The following is a 15,365-nucleotide window of genomic DNA, read 5'->3' as shown; positions in this document are numbered from 1 at the left end:
AACAATAATTAACCCAATACCAAAACCACGGGGTACTTTGTTACATACTTCTAGTGGTTGTCGTGTTAACCGCAAACATCATATAACTATTGATACTGTGTCTATATTTCGCATATTTTATATATTACTAGCTGACCCGGCAAATGTTGTGTTGCATATAAATAAAAAAATGTTATGGGTGAAAAACCCTTATCACTTAGGGGTATGAAAAATATATAGTAGCCGATTATCAGACCTACTGAATATGCATTTAAAATTTGGTGAAAATCGGTAAAGCCGTTTTGGAGGAGTACGGTAATTAACATTGTGACACGAGAATGTTATATATAAGATTTTAAAGATAACATCAATGTGCATACTTTTGGATTTATTTTTAAAATACGAGCTCTCACAGCTTCACTGGCGCGTGGATTTGGATATAAAAGGAATATCAGTAGGTATCTATATTGAGATTATTCGCAATGATAAAATGGAAACGTATTGCACTCTGGAGATGAATTTCGATGCGTAATAAATCTTGAAACCACAAGAATTTAAAAATAAAAGTATCTATTTATTATATTCTTAATATACGCCTACGTGATGGCTACAAATTAAAATGAATGTGTGACTTCCTGAAACGTTATAATATTCAGGCCAAAAATTGGTTGTTACAAAGATTTTAGAGCAAACATTAGGTATGTTCTAACTATTATAAGTATGTGTAGGTCCTACGACATTCAGATATTCAAAATTACTTCTGAAAAATAAACAAAATTTTAGGGACGGATTTTGATATTCTATAATCGTGCAAATAAGCATGATATTGTATTAGAATCCATATAGTGATTTAAAATAGAATTAGGTTGACAATATAAAGATTTTTTTAAGCTGTTGATGTGAAATGTTGCAATGTGAAAATTCGTCGAATGGGGACATTCTGAAAATCAGTGGCCGTGGTTCACCGCGGTGAGGCTGAGTGTGGACCCTTTTGTTAAATTTTACTGCAGCAATGTTCTGATTTTAAAGTTATGTTTACTATTAATTATGTCACATAATGTTGTAGTATTTTTTACAAATAAATATTTCTTTTTTTCTTTCTTTCTTTCAATGTAAAATAGCGACGTTGACCACTTACCGCTATGTGGCCCACCTTTCTGGGTGGAGTTCGAACAACAAGCATATGTGTACTCAAATAGAGTACCACTTTACGTTTTCTAGTATTGCGTATTACGCTAGAGAGATATGGATGATTTTGTAAATAACGAAGGATATATGTTACACCTGCCGTTAATTGCTTTTAACGTTACAGAATATAGATAAAAGGATAGATATAAGACATTACACACCATACCTTCAGTCAAAAATATGTTACCCTCCGCAGTCGGGTAAACAAAAACATTAGCTTTAATATATATGGATGAATGTTAATAGAAAAGCTAGAACTATTCATAGTTTTTCTTTTTGAAATAAACAATATACTAATAACATAAACTATTTTCTTGGTCCAATTTACAACTTTTGTTATTCCCGCGTAAAATACAAATCTCGCGCCGAGCGCGTTCTTTTTTTCATGCTAATGCACACAATCGTATAACCCATACAGCCAGTGACTATATAAATGGGCACTTATTATTATAAAAAGAACATCATGAATATAACACAAAATAATTAATTAAAATAATACTATAATAAAATAATTTGAATATATTGCTAACAATACTTACTCGTATTTAATAACCTCATAAAAAGCTTAAAATAATAATATATGGCAGTATATCAAATTTCCCTTGTTGACACTTTCTTTTTTGTTTATACTTTTTATCGTCATTTCCGTTCGTTGCATCTGTTTTTTATAATCTGTATTTACAAATACGAATTGCAATCGTGTTCCGCTGACAGTACATCCGCTATTAAATGTTAAAGATTTTCAATGGAAAATATTCACTCTTTTTATTTATTGTATGCTCTTCTGTGACTAGTATTTTCAATCATCATCACCAACCCATTATTGTCCCCCTGTAGTTCCGGGACCAGAATGGGGCTACTGGTTCCCCTGCCTGTCGTAAGAGGCGACTAAAAGGGGGCTTCCGGGGTTGCGGGCGGCGAGAGTGGGAGCTCGAACCGCTCGGCCAGCGGCCCCGGGAGGGATGCCGGTACGTGTGTTCGCATACCGTCGTACGCACCAGATGGTTTGGCGAGCGTCAAGCTCACCTAAATGGGGCCCGACGGAGCGGCGCGCTAAGAAGACTCCGGTTGCGTTCCTTTGGAGATCCCGAAGTTCTAAGTAAATACTGAGCTAAAATTATATGCTATCAGTATTAAATTGGGCAATTTAGTATCGTGCGCCTACTAAATTGGCGGCTCCGATGACATCGTGGATCCGTAAATTTTGATAGAATCATATTTTATTATACGTACTTAGTTTGCGATTTTTCTGATATGGGTAGGCATAATATTTAAAACTTACGACCGAGCCCGTAGAGGTCGGCAAAGGTTGTAAAAGCAATTGGTACAACAACAACAAATAATAACAGTGTTATGTGTAATGCGGTCCCGTTTTTGTTAATACGAATTGAATCTCTTTTTGCATCACATTTCAAGAGGTCAATCAGATCGCCATAGGGCGACGTAGCACGTATGCTACGTAGCATCGTAATCCTACGCGAATTTTAATGTTATTATAAGAAAATTGCCGTGGTCCCATTTGAAGGGTGTAGCAGAGGTGAAATCAGTCCTATTTGGACTTCATTAACTTATCCATATGCAGCAGTATCTATGTACCTACCTACTATCAAGTGGATAGCATGGTCGTATATTATTTCAATTTTATAAAAAAAGTTTTGGCATTGTGGCTCTAAGCTCTGAGATTTGGATTTACGGAGCTTCACAAGTTCAGGGCCGTATTTGACATAAAAAATTAATACGATTTATATTTTATAAGGTCGCTGAAAATAAAATCAACAAGTACCAGAAATAAGGGTACATTTCTTTTTATTCGCAAACTTTGATATTAATATTTTAAAAATGTTTAAATCATCTTTGTGCTTAGCCAACGTAATACTTTTGATAGTTTAGAAGATATAACAAAATGAAATAGTCTTAGTTATGAACTTTAGTTGAAGCATTGACTCATAACCAACACTTGATCCTTTACCATTCGGCCGCACGTGTGATGTAATCCAACGAGCCCAAGGATGTTGAACGCTGGCAGTCTCGGGGACAATGCTCAGGAAATTGTCCATCTCGATATCTTGCAGGAAGCGCTCGCTTTGTGCGGAGGCGTGCATTGTGCGCTGCTGCGAAGAGGTTGAGTACGTGCCTGATTGCCGAATTTACACGAAGTTGTTTCTTATATCGTTGAACTATATGAATTGCTATTTGGTTTTCTTCTTTTTATACTTTTAGCCTCATTTGAGATGGATTACATAATTAAAAGTTCATACGAAATTCGCTTTGTAACGGAAAGTCAAAAAGCGCTGAATATTGTTTTAATAAAAATGAAACATTTTACTTAATTGAATTAGTAGGACTTATTATATTCATAGCTCTTGTTACTTGCAAATTAAAGTAACGCTCTTAAATATTTATTTAAATACCTACCAGACCTACCCTTATAATTGCAAAGTAGAAGGCACTGCAAACATTTAAAAGGTTAATTTGAAAGTATGCAATGCTTATATAACGACGTAACACGTTTAGTTAATTGACACACTTTCATATGATACCTAACTACGTATATAGAAAAGCTGGAATCGGTATAAATGTTCAACTCTACATGTAGCTAAGCGTAACTGCATCAATGTATGTCTACGTAAATTACCTACACTCTACTAGACATGACTGTGTACATAAATGAAATTACTATTCATATTTCCAATTTAGGTAATCCAGACACATAATCTTTAAATAAATATAAAAATTTCTCAAAAAAAAAAAATCATAAAATTACTGTCACTCTTATGCGTAAAAATGGCGATATTGCACCCACTATGAGCAATCTACGGACACCACCCGTCGTGCGTTTTCCCCATTCATACCGAGTCATGGGGCGGCGCGGCCGACTGGCGCCAGCGGGCAGCCGGCGCCAAGCCGCCTATGCCCTGGCTGGGGAGCGCAGTCGTGCGCCGTGACCCGCCCTTCGCGCTGCAAAATGAAATCTCTCCACATTATCTCCATATTCCTCCTTACTTTCATAAGTGTTCGCGCAAAAATCAGCGGAGGACCCCGCGGGAGATTCGACAAGAACATGCCAACGAAATCACGCAATCAGCACGTCAGCGCTCACCACGCGCATTATTCGTACCATCCGCCCAGTGAAATTCACTTCTTGTGTCGCCAATGCCATAATTTCGTGTCATATCCCGTGTACCACGGCTTGCCGCCCACGTACGTCTACAAATACCGTGAGCGCGGCGGCAGATTTGGAGACTTGTTAACTGGATTGGCTCTTTACAACTTGGGACGAGCGTCGATGGATCACTGGGAGTACACTCATTTCTATTCACTCCGCCAGGACGAAAAGTGTTCCTTACATGTGATCAATGGCAAACATTTTGAAGAAACCCAAATCCCATGTTTCATTATGTCGTCCTTCATGGAACGCTCGCCTGAGAGCCACTTTCCGGATCCTGCAGCTTTGGACATAACGTCATCGCAAATCGACATCAAGCCATTCATGAACTCTACTGGTTCTCCGATCAAAGTAACTCGAGATCAAGAATGCGTCGTATGGCACAATACTAGTATGGGTACTGAAAAGAGTGAGATACCGTGTGCGTTGTTGAAGGAGTATGCTGAAACAATGAAGCCTTCTGGGATACCAGTGTACGTGTGGCTTCCGGTGACCTTAATCGTTGTAGTAGCGATCTACGTTTGCTGCCAATGCTGCTGCTATAAAAAGAAGACTGTAAAAGAGGAAGTGCCACTTAATAGGCCGATTGTTGGCTACTGTTCTCAGTATTAATTAAAATTGCACTATTAAGTAATAAAATGTATCCCATGTCTAGTGCCACTGAATTTATGGCTCTTACTTAACGGCACTTATTGTTTAGTGTGATTGTATATCTTTACCGTGTGAGTCACGGCTAAAAAGGTATTCTATATTGCACGCTGCTAGAGTAAGTTAAAAATAGAAGGTTTTAAACAGTACTTTCAATTTGAAACGTTTTTAGTTAACATTTCACAAGCCACTAGGTTTTAAGAAATTTTGTATGTCTACTATGTTATTTGAGTGGATTAAATAATGGATTTTTGTAAAAAAATACTAAACCGTAAACCTTTACTGTTGGAAAAAAAATATTGGATTCTCTTAATAGTCGTAAAATATAATTATAACGTAGTGATTTAAAGTGCCTAGTAGTGTTTATTTAAAATGTGGATTGAATATAATATCCACATGATTGATAATCGGAAACTGCCATTTAGTGAAGACATTAGTGAGAAGGTGATTTATAAAGTAGATATTTCATAACATCATTATTCATAGCTCATTTTTCATAATTCTTATTTAGAAATAGAATTCTAAGAATTTATATTACTTGCTTGTAGGCGAAACGTTATTTTAGACATCTTAAGGTTTTTGTCTATTATTTAAGACTTTATTCTTGTCTTGTAGATTATAAAATAAGCGCTTAAAAGACTAAGAATCAGCCAAAATGTCTGATAGTATTTGAATAATATATTATAATTCAAACTACTCAAATTATTTTGGGAAATGTGTATAACGTTCCCTCTCACTGCCAGTTGTTTTACAAATACTTCTACTTACGAGTATATTATTAGATTTTATAGTCACCATCAAGCAATACTCATAAGTTTTCAAATTAGTCTTGGGTAGTTCACAACTGGGATCGTTTAATGTAGTTCGCGGCTCCTAAAGGAACTAGTTCGCTCATTTAGTTCGTCTTCTCCGAGCTGCTTTCCGAACAGTTGAGATCTGAAGAACAAGTTAACCAAAAGAGTGAACGATGTGCCTTTTTTAATCAATTTGTAGATTTGAATTTTGTAAATTATGCGACAAGATTAAGGAATGCATTCATCCAAATGTTGAGCTCTAAAAAATGGATAAACCTATGGTTTCATATAGATAAAATATTCATAAAATATGACGACATTAGTTCAATTACTGCCATCTTTTACTAGTTCAGACATAGGAACTAATGAACTATGGAGCGAGAAGTCGGGGATCTAGTTCGCGTAGTTCATCTGTGGCGCTCTTTCGAACTAGTTCGTTCGCGAACCACACAAGACTATTTTAAACGTCACATTTACGATATGATTATAAATTATTTATAACGATTTTGTACGTGTGCCAATAAAAATTTAAAACATGTCAGCAAAGTAGTCTCATTCTGTTTTCCTAATGTCTTTCGTGACATGTTGATTCATATATTTGGGGTCACTATGTGTCAAACAATGTTTTGTGGAAAAAAATTCAATGTTCGGTTTTTTAAATTTGTTCAAATATATTTTTATGGTTTTTAATTCATAAAACCTAAAAGACATTGAAATTTTAGCGGTTTTAATAATATAAAATGCAAATTATATTTCAATCTTTTTTTATTAAATGGTAGAGACATATCATCTGATTTATGATTCTACCTATTTTTAAATGAATTGTAAGAAAATTCTATATTTAATGGATTTTCTATGTATCTGCTCCATTCATGTATTTTTAAGTGACAAGATAGTTTCTGTATATATTTAACTAATGTTGAGTATCGCTTCTAATCGTTAAGTCCACTTGTTGTTATGAGTTCTGCAGCCCACGAATACTTGTCAATTCACCTAAATAGGGCAAGATTCTTTAGAAATTAAACATATTTTGCTATTTTTTTTTACTATTTCTAATATACTTTGAACGTCTCATAAAAGCGCACCCTGATCATTTTCTTCGAACTATTAGAACAAATGTGTTTCAAAGCAAATTTATTGAAGTTTCTGATTGTGTGGGAAAGCTGGCTTTGGTCGTAGATGCATTGATATCATGAGAACTAAGTTAGAACTTTAGCATGACAGCTGCCTGCTGACACTTGCCTTTAATTTATGAGACAGTAGATAAATGTCGATTTTCTAAATATTTCTTTAAAATTGGTCGATAATTTGAAGGTCGTAATATTATTAAAATCTCGCTATATTTATCACTTCTTACAATATTCGTAAAGTGTCACATAATCCCATATGCTTTTCACGTCACAAGAGATGAAAATTAATAGCCTTAAGAGCAGTCTTTCAGAGTAGGTTGTCGTTGAAATATTTCGTATTATAACATGACTCGACTAAAAGTTTAAGAGGGAAGATCTGGCGTGCTCCTGGGTCTGTCTCTGGCAGGGTACATTTTTTGTGATGCAGATAGCTACCTAAACCATCTTTAAAATTCCACCAGAATATTTCTATCTTAAAAATAATAAGACACAGGAAATACGGTAAAGTTAACAGTTGTTATATATTACTTTTCGAATTACAATAAAGTAAATGTAAAAAAAAGTTATCATGAAAGTGATTCATGGGCAAAAGATACTTTCAAAACTCTTTAACTATCCAGTGGAACATTGATTCTAGTATAATTTCGAGCTGAGAGAAATAATTGAGAGCATCCCTCCTCATAGAAGTGCATTTTTCTCAAGTACATATTTTGCGTTCATATCATTTTAATTCTAAAGATGCCATATTTTTATTATTATCTATCCACTTCTGTTACACTACTAGGCATAGCAAAGAGCGTATTTAGGCCATAATATGGTGGACGATTTCACTCAACTTTGGGAGCACAATGGAGATCTCTCAAGCATTTAGGTATACATATTACGATGTTTTCGAAACCCTTTAAGGTGAGGGATTATCTATTTTTAAAATGCTGCGCCATGTTATCAGTTTACCAAAAACAGAGGTTCGGGAGGTTTATTTTCTACCACTAAGCTCTATCATTCTTTCTTACGTAAGAAGGCCACACTATATATGCAGTCCACGTACCATAGATTCAAATAAGATTTGAGATGTTCTCGGTTCTTTTTTTTCAGTGACAGAATTGTTCCAATCTCACAGAGACACAGACAATTATTCAAAATAAGAATATTAATGTTTGCGCAAAATATAACCTAAAAATAAATATTTATTATTAAGATATTACGTTCACATTGGGAGTTAGTTTCGGAACACTAGTTTTTCTTTTGGTATCCTTGTTGCAAGCAATTATTAATATTGTTCGCGCATTGCGTCATACCAGTAATATAAGCCTTGATGAGCCGCTTGACGTGTACCCACTGGTTTATTATCTATTATTCATTCAACCTCGATACATGTTCGGTTATCAGTACCCATTCAGATAGCACGAGATGATTTTTGTGTAGAACTATCAATATGTTTCTATTGTTGTTGCGTGAATGTGATTTCTAGGTAACACTTTTCATTTGTAAAATTATACCTGTCTGTAATCCTATGGCTTCCGGGTTCAATTCCGGTAAGGTTGATTAATGAACCAAGACAATTATACGCAGACTATTGTATAACAATCCAGGTGGGTTAGACATTCTATCAGACTGTCCACGGAATGGACCAGGTTCGACACCACTTCCAACTCCGAAAGCATCACCGTCACAACAATTTCTGCTTATAATAGCAGTATTAAGTGCTGCCGTGTTCTGGGTTAAAGAAGATATACTTCTCCATTCCATTCCAACTTAGTTGTCAGGGGTAGAAATGTATCGGAGGTCAAAATCAGGTAGGAATCTCATCTTATCTGGGGTTACTACAAATATCCATAGGTAATAGATAGCCACTTAACTACATGAGGACTGTATACTCGTATGCTCCTTCTGTACAATAAAAATGTTTTCTGTCCTGGGTCTTGGTGTTTGTTTCTTATCTTTGTGTTTGTAGCACCCACAACATAGAACCCTAGAGCGGCGTGAAAGCGTTAATTATTTTTTTATAGCTGGATGAACATTAACCAGTGGTGTCCTTCGCATTTCTTAATTTACGCTCCAATTAGCATAACTCTGAGAGGACAGGTAGTTACGACACTGTTCATTAGCGCATTCGTTTATCACTAACTTTACAGGTGCTCTTGTTTACTAGAAGATGGTATTATAATAAATAATAGCTGACCCGCCAAATGTTGTGTTGCCATAGAAATAAAAAAAAATGTTTAGGGCGAACAACCCTTATCACTTAGGGGTAAAATAGATAGTAGCCGATTCTCAGACCTACTGAATATGCATATAAAATTTGGTGAAAATCGGTACACCAAATTAAAATAACAAATACATTTTTTTTAAATAATCTAAGGTACAATTGGCGGCCTTATCACCGAGCTCTTCTAGGCAAACATTTCCTTCTTGCATGAAAGAATTATTAAATAAAGGAGAGGAGAGGGATTAAATAAAGGAGTAAATAGAATACAATAGAAAACTCTTTATTGTACACCAAATTAAAATAACAAACACATATTTTTTAAATAATCTAAGGTACAATTGGCGGCCCTATCATTAACATAGCGATCTCTTCCAGGCAACCATTTACTTGTTGCACAAAAGAAATATTCAATTATAGAGATGCAGGGTAGGGGTAATAGTAATAGTAAATAGCCAATTAATGTTTATGGCAAACATATAACCTCTTTCTTTTTTAAATGCGTAGGGTAATATTTCTTGAGATTATGTGTGTATGTGTCTTTGTATGGGTCACTATTTAGCACGCTCTGCAGCCCAAACGGCTTGAAGTACAACAAATGAGTTGTCATTGGGCTGGTCTAAAAGGTGGGAGTGATGTAGGGACACAGGCGGTATATAAGAGCAGTGTAGCTTTGATTTTATAATAACTTTTAATTTTAACTAGGTTCATAAAAGATTCTGTTTTATTCGTAAAAGTGCAAATATGTAATGTCATATGAGGTTCGTCACAGTCACACATGTACAGCTACAATAAAGTGTGGTGTAGAGCTGAGCCTTGTGTTATATAAGTTAGTTTAAGCTTAGTATTAAGACAGTTATAATAAAGACTTCATCAAATAAAGACGCCTCTTAATACTACACGAGCCTGCTTAGTCACTACAATGACATACTTGTCCGAGGTCCGAGGCGTTTCAGCTTAATCCACAGTGGCAGCGACTCAGCTGTGGCCGACCTCAGGTAGGAATATCTTATCCTATCTGGGGTTGATTACAGATGTTCATAGGCGGCAGTAGCCACTTACCATCAGGTGTATTGCATGTTTGTCTGCTCCTGTCTGCGCCTATATTACAAAAAAAGTATGTCCAATTAATTTTGCTGTCGATAAAATATGAACTGATTCGCCAGTCGAACCATGCGCTAATTTTTATCCAATTAGTTTAAAATGGCGGCGATTAAGAGGGTAAATTTTATCTTTAATCTTTGATGTCAAAGACAGATTTAATAGCATTATGGATGCTAGTGACTGCCGCCAGTAATGCACTTAGCTTCAGAAAGCTTCCGAGATGGAACTTGGTCTGTAACTTTTGCGTTGGACATAATAATAAATTGCTTGTAAAATTAGTCTTAACAAACCCTAATTTTCGGGTTTAACACGAGTTTCGGGTTGGAATTCTAAGTAGTTTTAAAACATTCAATGTATTTAATTATGTTTTAACTTAACGTTAAAGAAAATGTCTAGGAAAAATATATATTCTTATTGGTCCGTAATATGTTTTATAATAAAATAAAAAAATATTTTAATAATATAACAAGTACTTAACGAGCACGCTATCCACCTGATGGTAAGATGTTGTTGCAGCCCACGGACATCTGTAATCGAGAACAGATAAGTTTAAAGTCCAGGACTTAGGACTTAAGTAGCTCTTATCTCCCTAGAGAGGATTTAGCTCAAACGTCACTAATAAGTATCCATTCATCACTCCCTTTATATCGGAACATAGCAGTGTTGAACACTGCGGTTATTAGGCAGAACTAGGTATGGCAGGTAGGTAGGGTATAGGTGGTGACGCTGGATTCGTACCACAACAAAGAATGTTATTTTTTTAAAAGTAAAAAGGTGTTATTAATTTTTATTATTTCTATGAAACAAATAAATCTTTATGTATTTAACAGTTGTTAATGACTTGGATACGAATATGACATGTTAATTGCTCTAGATTTGGCTACAGTCCAACTCCATAACTCCAGCTAAATTATGAGGTATTGTATAACAATTGCTGCAAATCATACACAGGCGTTAATTACCGTATTACTTATTTGAAACTAACTTTTACCCGCAGCTTCGGTTGCATTCAGGGTTTTATCTATATCTCGGTTATGAAATAAATCTTAAACGGTTTTTTCGGCATAAAAGGTACTCTCTATGTCCTTTTTTAACCGACTTCAAAAAAGGAGGAGGTTTGTCAATTCGACCGTATATATATATATATATACATATATATATTTTTTTATGTTTGTTCGGCGATTTTTTCACGATGCCGCGACCGATCGACATGATTCATACACCATTGTATGTGGCTAGTTTCACAGGGGGTCCCATTTCGAGGAAATTTGAAAATTTCCGCCAGTTTTCCCGGAAAATTGGAAAAACCCGATTTCATATAAACTTGAATAAGTCGAGTATTTCTTAACCAATTTTAATTTTCTTTTTTCATATGAAAGAGAGTTTCATTGCGGTACTTTCCTACCTTAACATTAGTATGCTCTGATGATTAGAAATTAAGTTATGGGGTGGAACTCATCATCACTACCCCTGCTTTTTACATATTTTATGACAACTTACCTTCTGTACACTCAATTCTTATGAAACTTAAAATGAACATTGAGTATCTAGGTTAACATGATATGATGGAAAATTTGACCTTCAACTCTTCAACCCTGGTAATGCAGAAGTGCCTCCTGCCTCAACCATACAAGTTAGGCATTTGGAACTTATGGATATTTAATAAAATCGATAAGTTGAGATATATGATGGAAAATTTGACCTTCTACTCTTCAACTCTGATAATGCAGAGGTGCCTCCTGCCTCAACCATATAAGTTAGCCATTTGATGCTTATGAATATTCAATAAGGTTGATAGGTAGAGATATATGATGGAAAATTTGACCTTCTACTCTTCAACTCTGATAATGCAGAAGTGCCTCCTGCCTCAATCATACAAGTTAGGCGTTTGGAGCTTACGAATATATGATGAGGACTTTGAGTAGAGACATATGATGGAAGATATGACCTTCAATTCTTCAATCCTGATGATGCAGACGTGCCTCCCATGTAAAGTATATAGAATATACATTAGTTGTAATGAAGTTGCTAGACAGAGACATATGATGAAAAATTTGACCTTCAACTCCTTTTTCTTTTCTTAACTATTGAATTAATGTAAATTGGACCAGTTTTACCACCTAGTTTGATTTATTTGCTTATCTGTTCCTACCTAACCTAGCCAATAATTAGTATCTCATAAAGCCTCGCCTATAGTGTTTCGTATTGAATTGGTTAGGTTAGGTTGGAACATATAAGACAATATAAAACTAAGCGAGAAGGGCGCGGCAGCGCCCTGCGAGCGGGTGGGTCCAATCCGTATGAATTCAGACCTTACCTTTATTCATGATCACCTTTATACAATTTTACATAATATTAATACAAACGTTAGCATATCATCACTAAAAAGGGTGAAAAAAAAATGTTTACAAAAAAATAAAACCGACTTCTATGTCACTACAAAGTAAAAAATAATTGAAATAAATGTTGGTTTAGTATATATTTCTGAAGTCGGCGCTCATATTGGACACGCTGTTTACGCTGTTATCAAACTAAATATATTGAGCGCCGACTTCAGAAATATGTACTAAACCAACATTTATTTCAATTATTTTTTACTTTGTAGTGACATAGAAGTCGGTTTTATTTTAATGTTAAAATTTTTTTTGAACCCCTGACAAGGTGTGTACCAAATTTCATGACAATCGGTTAAGAACGACCTGCGTGGCGGAACGGTCACTATGCCGGTCTGACGCGCAGAGGGTCCCGGGTACGATACCCGGTCAGACAGATTTCTAAATGATAAATTTAGATTTCTGTTTCTGGGTATGGGTGTCCATAGCACCCACGATACAGGGAATGCTAGTATGGGGCTGTGATTGTAGAAAGCGTTTTAAGTAGTTAAGAAGTGAAAGTGTCGCAAACAGACAGACAGACTAACATTCGCATTTATAAGTTAAGATTAGGATCGTTGCACATCGTAGACAACTAACCTGTGATATTATGAGTACTTGAGTAGGTTTCTACAGTCCGAAGACGTCTATCTGTCATTGATTCTTTCCTGTCCCTGTACATATGAGTCAGTAAAGAATCTGTGAATTATCTCAGGGACAACTCCAGTTCTATTTGGAGTCCGCTACAAATATCATGAGACACAATGACTAAATTAGGTGGGCTGCATGCTCATTTGCCGTTTCCTATACCTAATGAAAATAAATTCAGTAATCACGTAAATAAGGCAGACTGTATAATACTTTTCGAAAATTTTCCTGCGTGTGATTTCTTGTGAATTTTTTCATCAGAGGGTAAAAGGTTTTTCGATGTATATAATGTAATACGCATATGTATTATTCTTTGGCATGCCCTACAGTCCAAACGACTTGTCCGATTTTTATTAAAAGAGCTATTGTTGTTAAGTCTAAGTTATGCGAGTGATATATTTTTAAGCAGTCGGTTTTTTGTATTGCATATTAATTCTTTTGCATTTTTATACCCATTTTCGATAGGACGAAAATGTGACATCCAATGATTATGTGTAAAGCGATATTACGCGTGTGTGGGTGAGAATGGGGATCACCGAGATTCAAATGGCCTATTAATTTTACGGCTTTAACTGGCGTCATGCGTTTGTATCATTAGCATGCGAGCATATGCTGAGATAATAGTTACACGCTACCAAAGCGTCATTGATCAATAAATCAAAATTATTTATTTTATATTATATGAATGTATGCTCTATACTACACTAGTAATGCAAACTGATGATTTTCGGAGGTCTTTCGCTATTCTAGGAAAACCAAAAAGTAATTAAAGTATTCTGGCGAAAATAAAGTATACTACTACTGTAGTGGTAGTAGAAAATGATAGAAACTATTTATTGATTAGTATTTAAGATTTCTTTAATATATTTTTTTAATCCTGCAAATAAAATTTTGGTTTATATTTGTTTTTTTTTTCTAATATAATCTTACGTATTAGGTGCTAGTCATCTCTGTATACTCAGACGACTCTACCCAACGGTGCTTCTACACCAGAGTTGTGTTGTGAGAGGAAATCATATTTCGAATGTTTGCCAATCCACCATGATAAGGACTGGTTTTCATTGCTTAATGGTAGAAATGTGTTCAACAAAGCTATGTTCTTGTGCGGAGGAATATATTAAGGCATAACCCTACGGATGCTAAGGATCCGTGTTCGGTGTAGCTTTATGCAAAATGCAACGTACTCGTAAATAGTACGTAGCGCGCATTTTTCACCGAGTGTAGACACCGTGGAAGCAGCCTTATCCGCTCAGTTATCTCATACAGCGCATATTCATAGCACATGTTACCCGTTTTGGTGGAAATGGGCTAATGTTTTCGTAGCTTTGTAGCGTAGTTCTAGTAGTTCTCTGCTTCACTGCCTTTGCCGGACTTGCATATTTATATAACCTATAATTATCATAAGATACCAATTTGAAATGCTTTGATATATTACGTATTTTTTACCCACGTAAATTTAATGCCTCTTAACAACAATAACTAATCAAATAACATACCTCTTAGCGTAACTGGACGTGCCCCTATTAAATAAATCAAATACAACGTAGAAATATTTTACAATTAGTTAATATTAAACATATTTCATATAAATAGCGTATTTCCTTATCGCTTACCTACCACTGAAGTTTGTTCAAATGAATGCGAAGCCCGTAAAATGAGCTGTTATTTTCTGGCTGTTTGAAGTCGATAATACTGAACAATTTGTGCTTTGTAATACAATTAAAATGGATCTGCTCTCTGTAGATTTCGAGTATTGTTTATAAACAAGGAGGTACTTAATTGTGAAATACAATTTCTCATCATTATTAATACTAACGAATACACTTTGATACAAAAATCAATATAGGTAAAGTAAATAAAAAATGGAACGGTACAAAATAAATTGAAACTTGATGATCCTCAAAATTTCCACCAAACGTTACTTTGGTTGTGTTTTCATTTCATAAAAGTGTTTGGTTAGGTTATCAAGTACATAAGTATAAATTTCGTTCATAAAAGTGCCATACAAACAGATATTTGCGAAGTAGCTAAGCGGTGTGCCAATTCGAAGCCGAGAGTAGGACGTGTAATAGAAACCATATAACTATGCATGTATGTTAAGTCGGAAGCAAGCTACGTAGCTCATCGGAG

The 15,365-nt window shown here is 35.2% G+C and overlaps 2 protein-coding genes across 2 annotated transcripts in view; both read left to right on the top strand.

Annotated features, from left to right (window-relative positions):
* Positions 1-15,365, top strand: part of AdoR (Adenosine receptor) — a 91,864-nt gene that overhangs the window by 15,771 nt on the left and 60,728 nt on the right. The window lies entirely within an intron of this gene.
* LOC140753392 (uncharacterized) lies at positions 4,113-5,718 on the top strand. The gene has a single exon (XM_073087955.1). The coding sequence runs from the start codon at positions 4,133-4,135 to the stop codon at positions 4,943-4,945; it is 813 nt and encodes a 270-aa protein (XP_072944056.1). The 5' UTR covers positions 4,113-4,132; the 3' UTR covers positions 4,946-5,718.

Source organism: Epargyreus clarus, unplaced genomic scaffold (genome assembly GCF_041222505.1).
Source record: "Epargyreus clarus isolate Ecla_fem2 unplaced genomic scaffold, WU_Ecla_fem_2.2 ptg000026l, whole genome shotgun sequence".
Taxonomy (NCBI): domain Eukaryota; kingdom Metazoa; phylum Arthropoda; class Insecta; order Lepidoptera; family Hesperiidae; genus Epargyreus; species Epargyreus clarus.
Note: the sequence above shows the minus strand (reverse complement) of the source record. Positions and strands in the feature narration are given on the sequence as shown.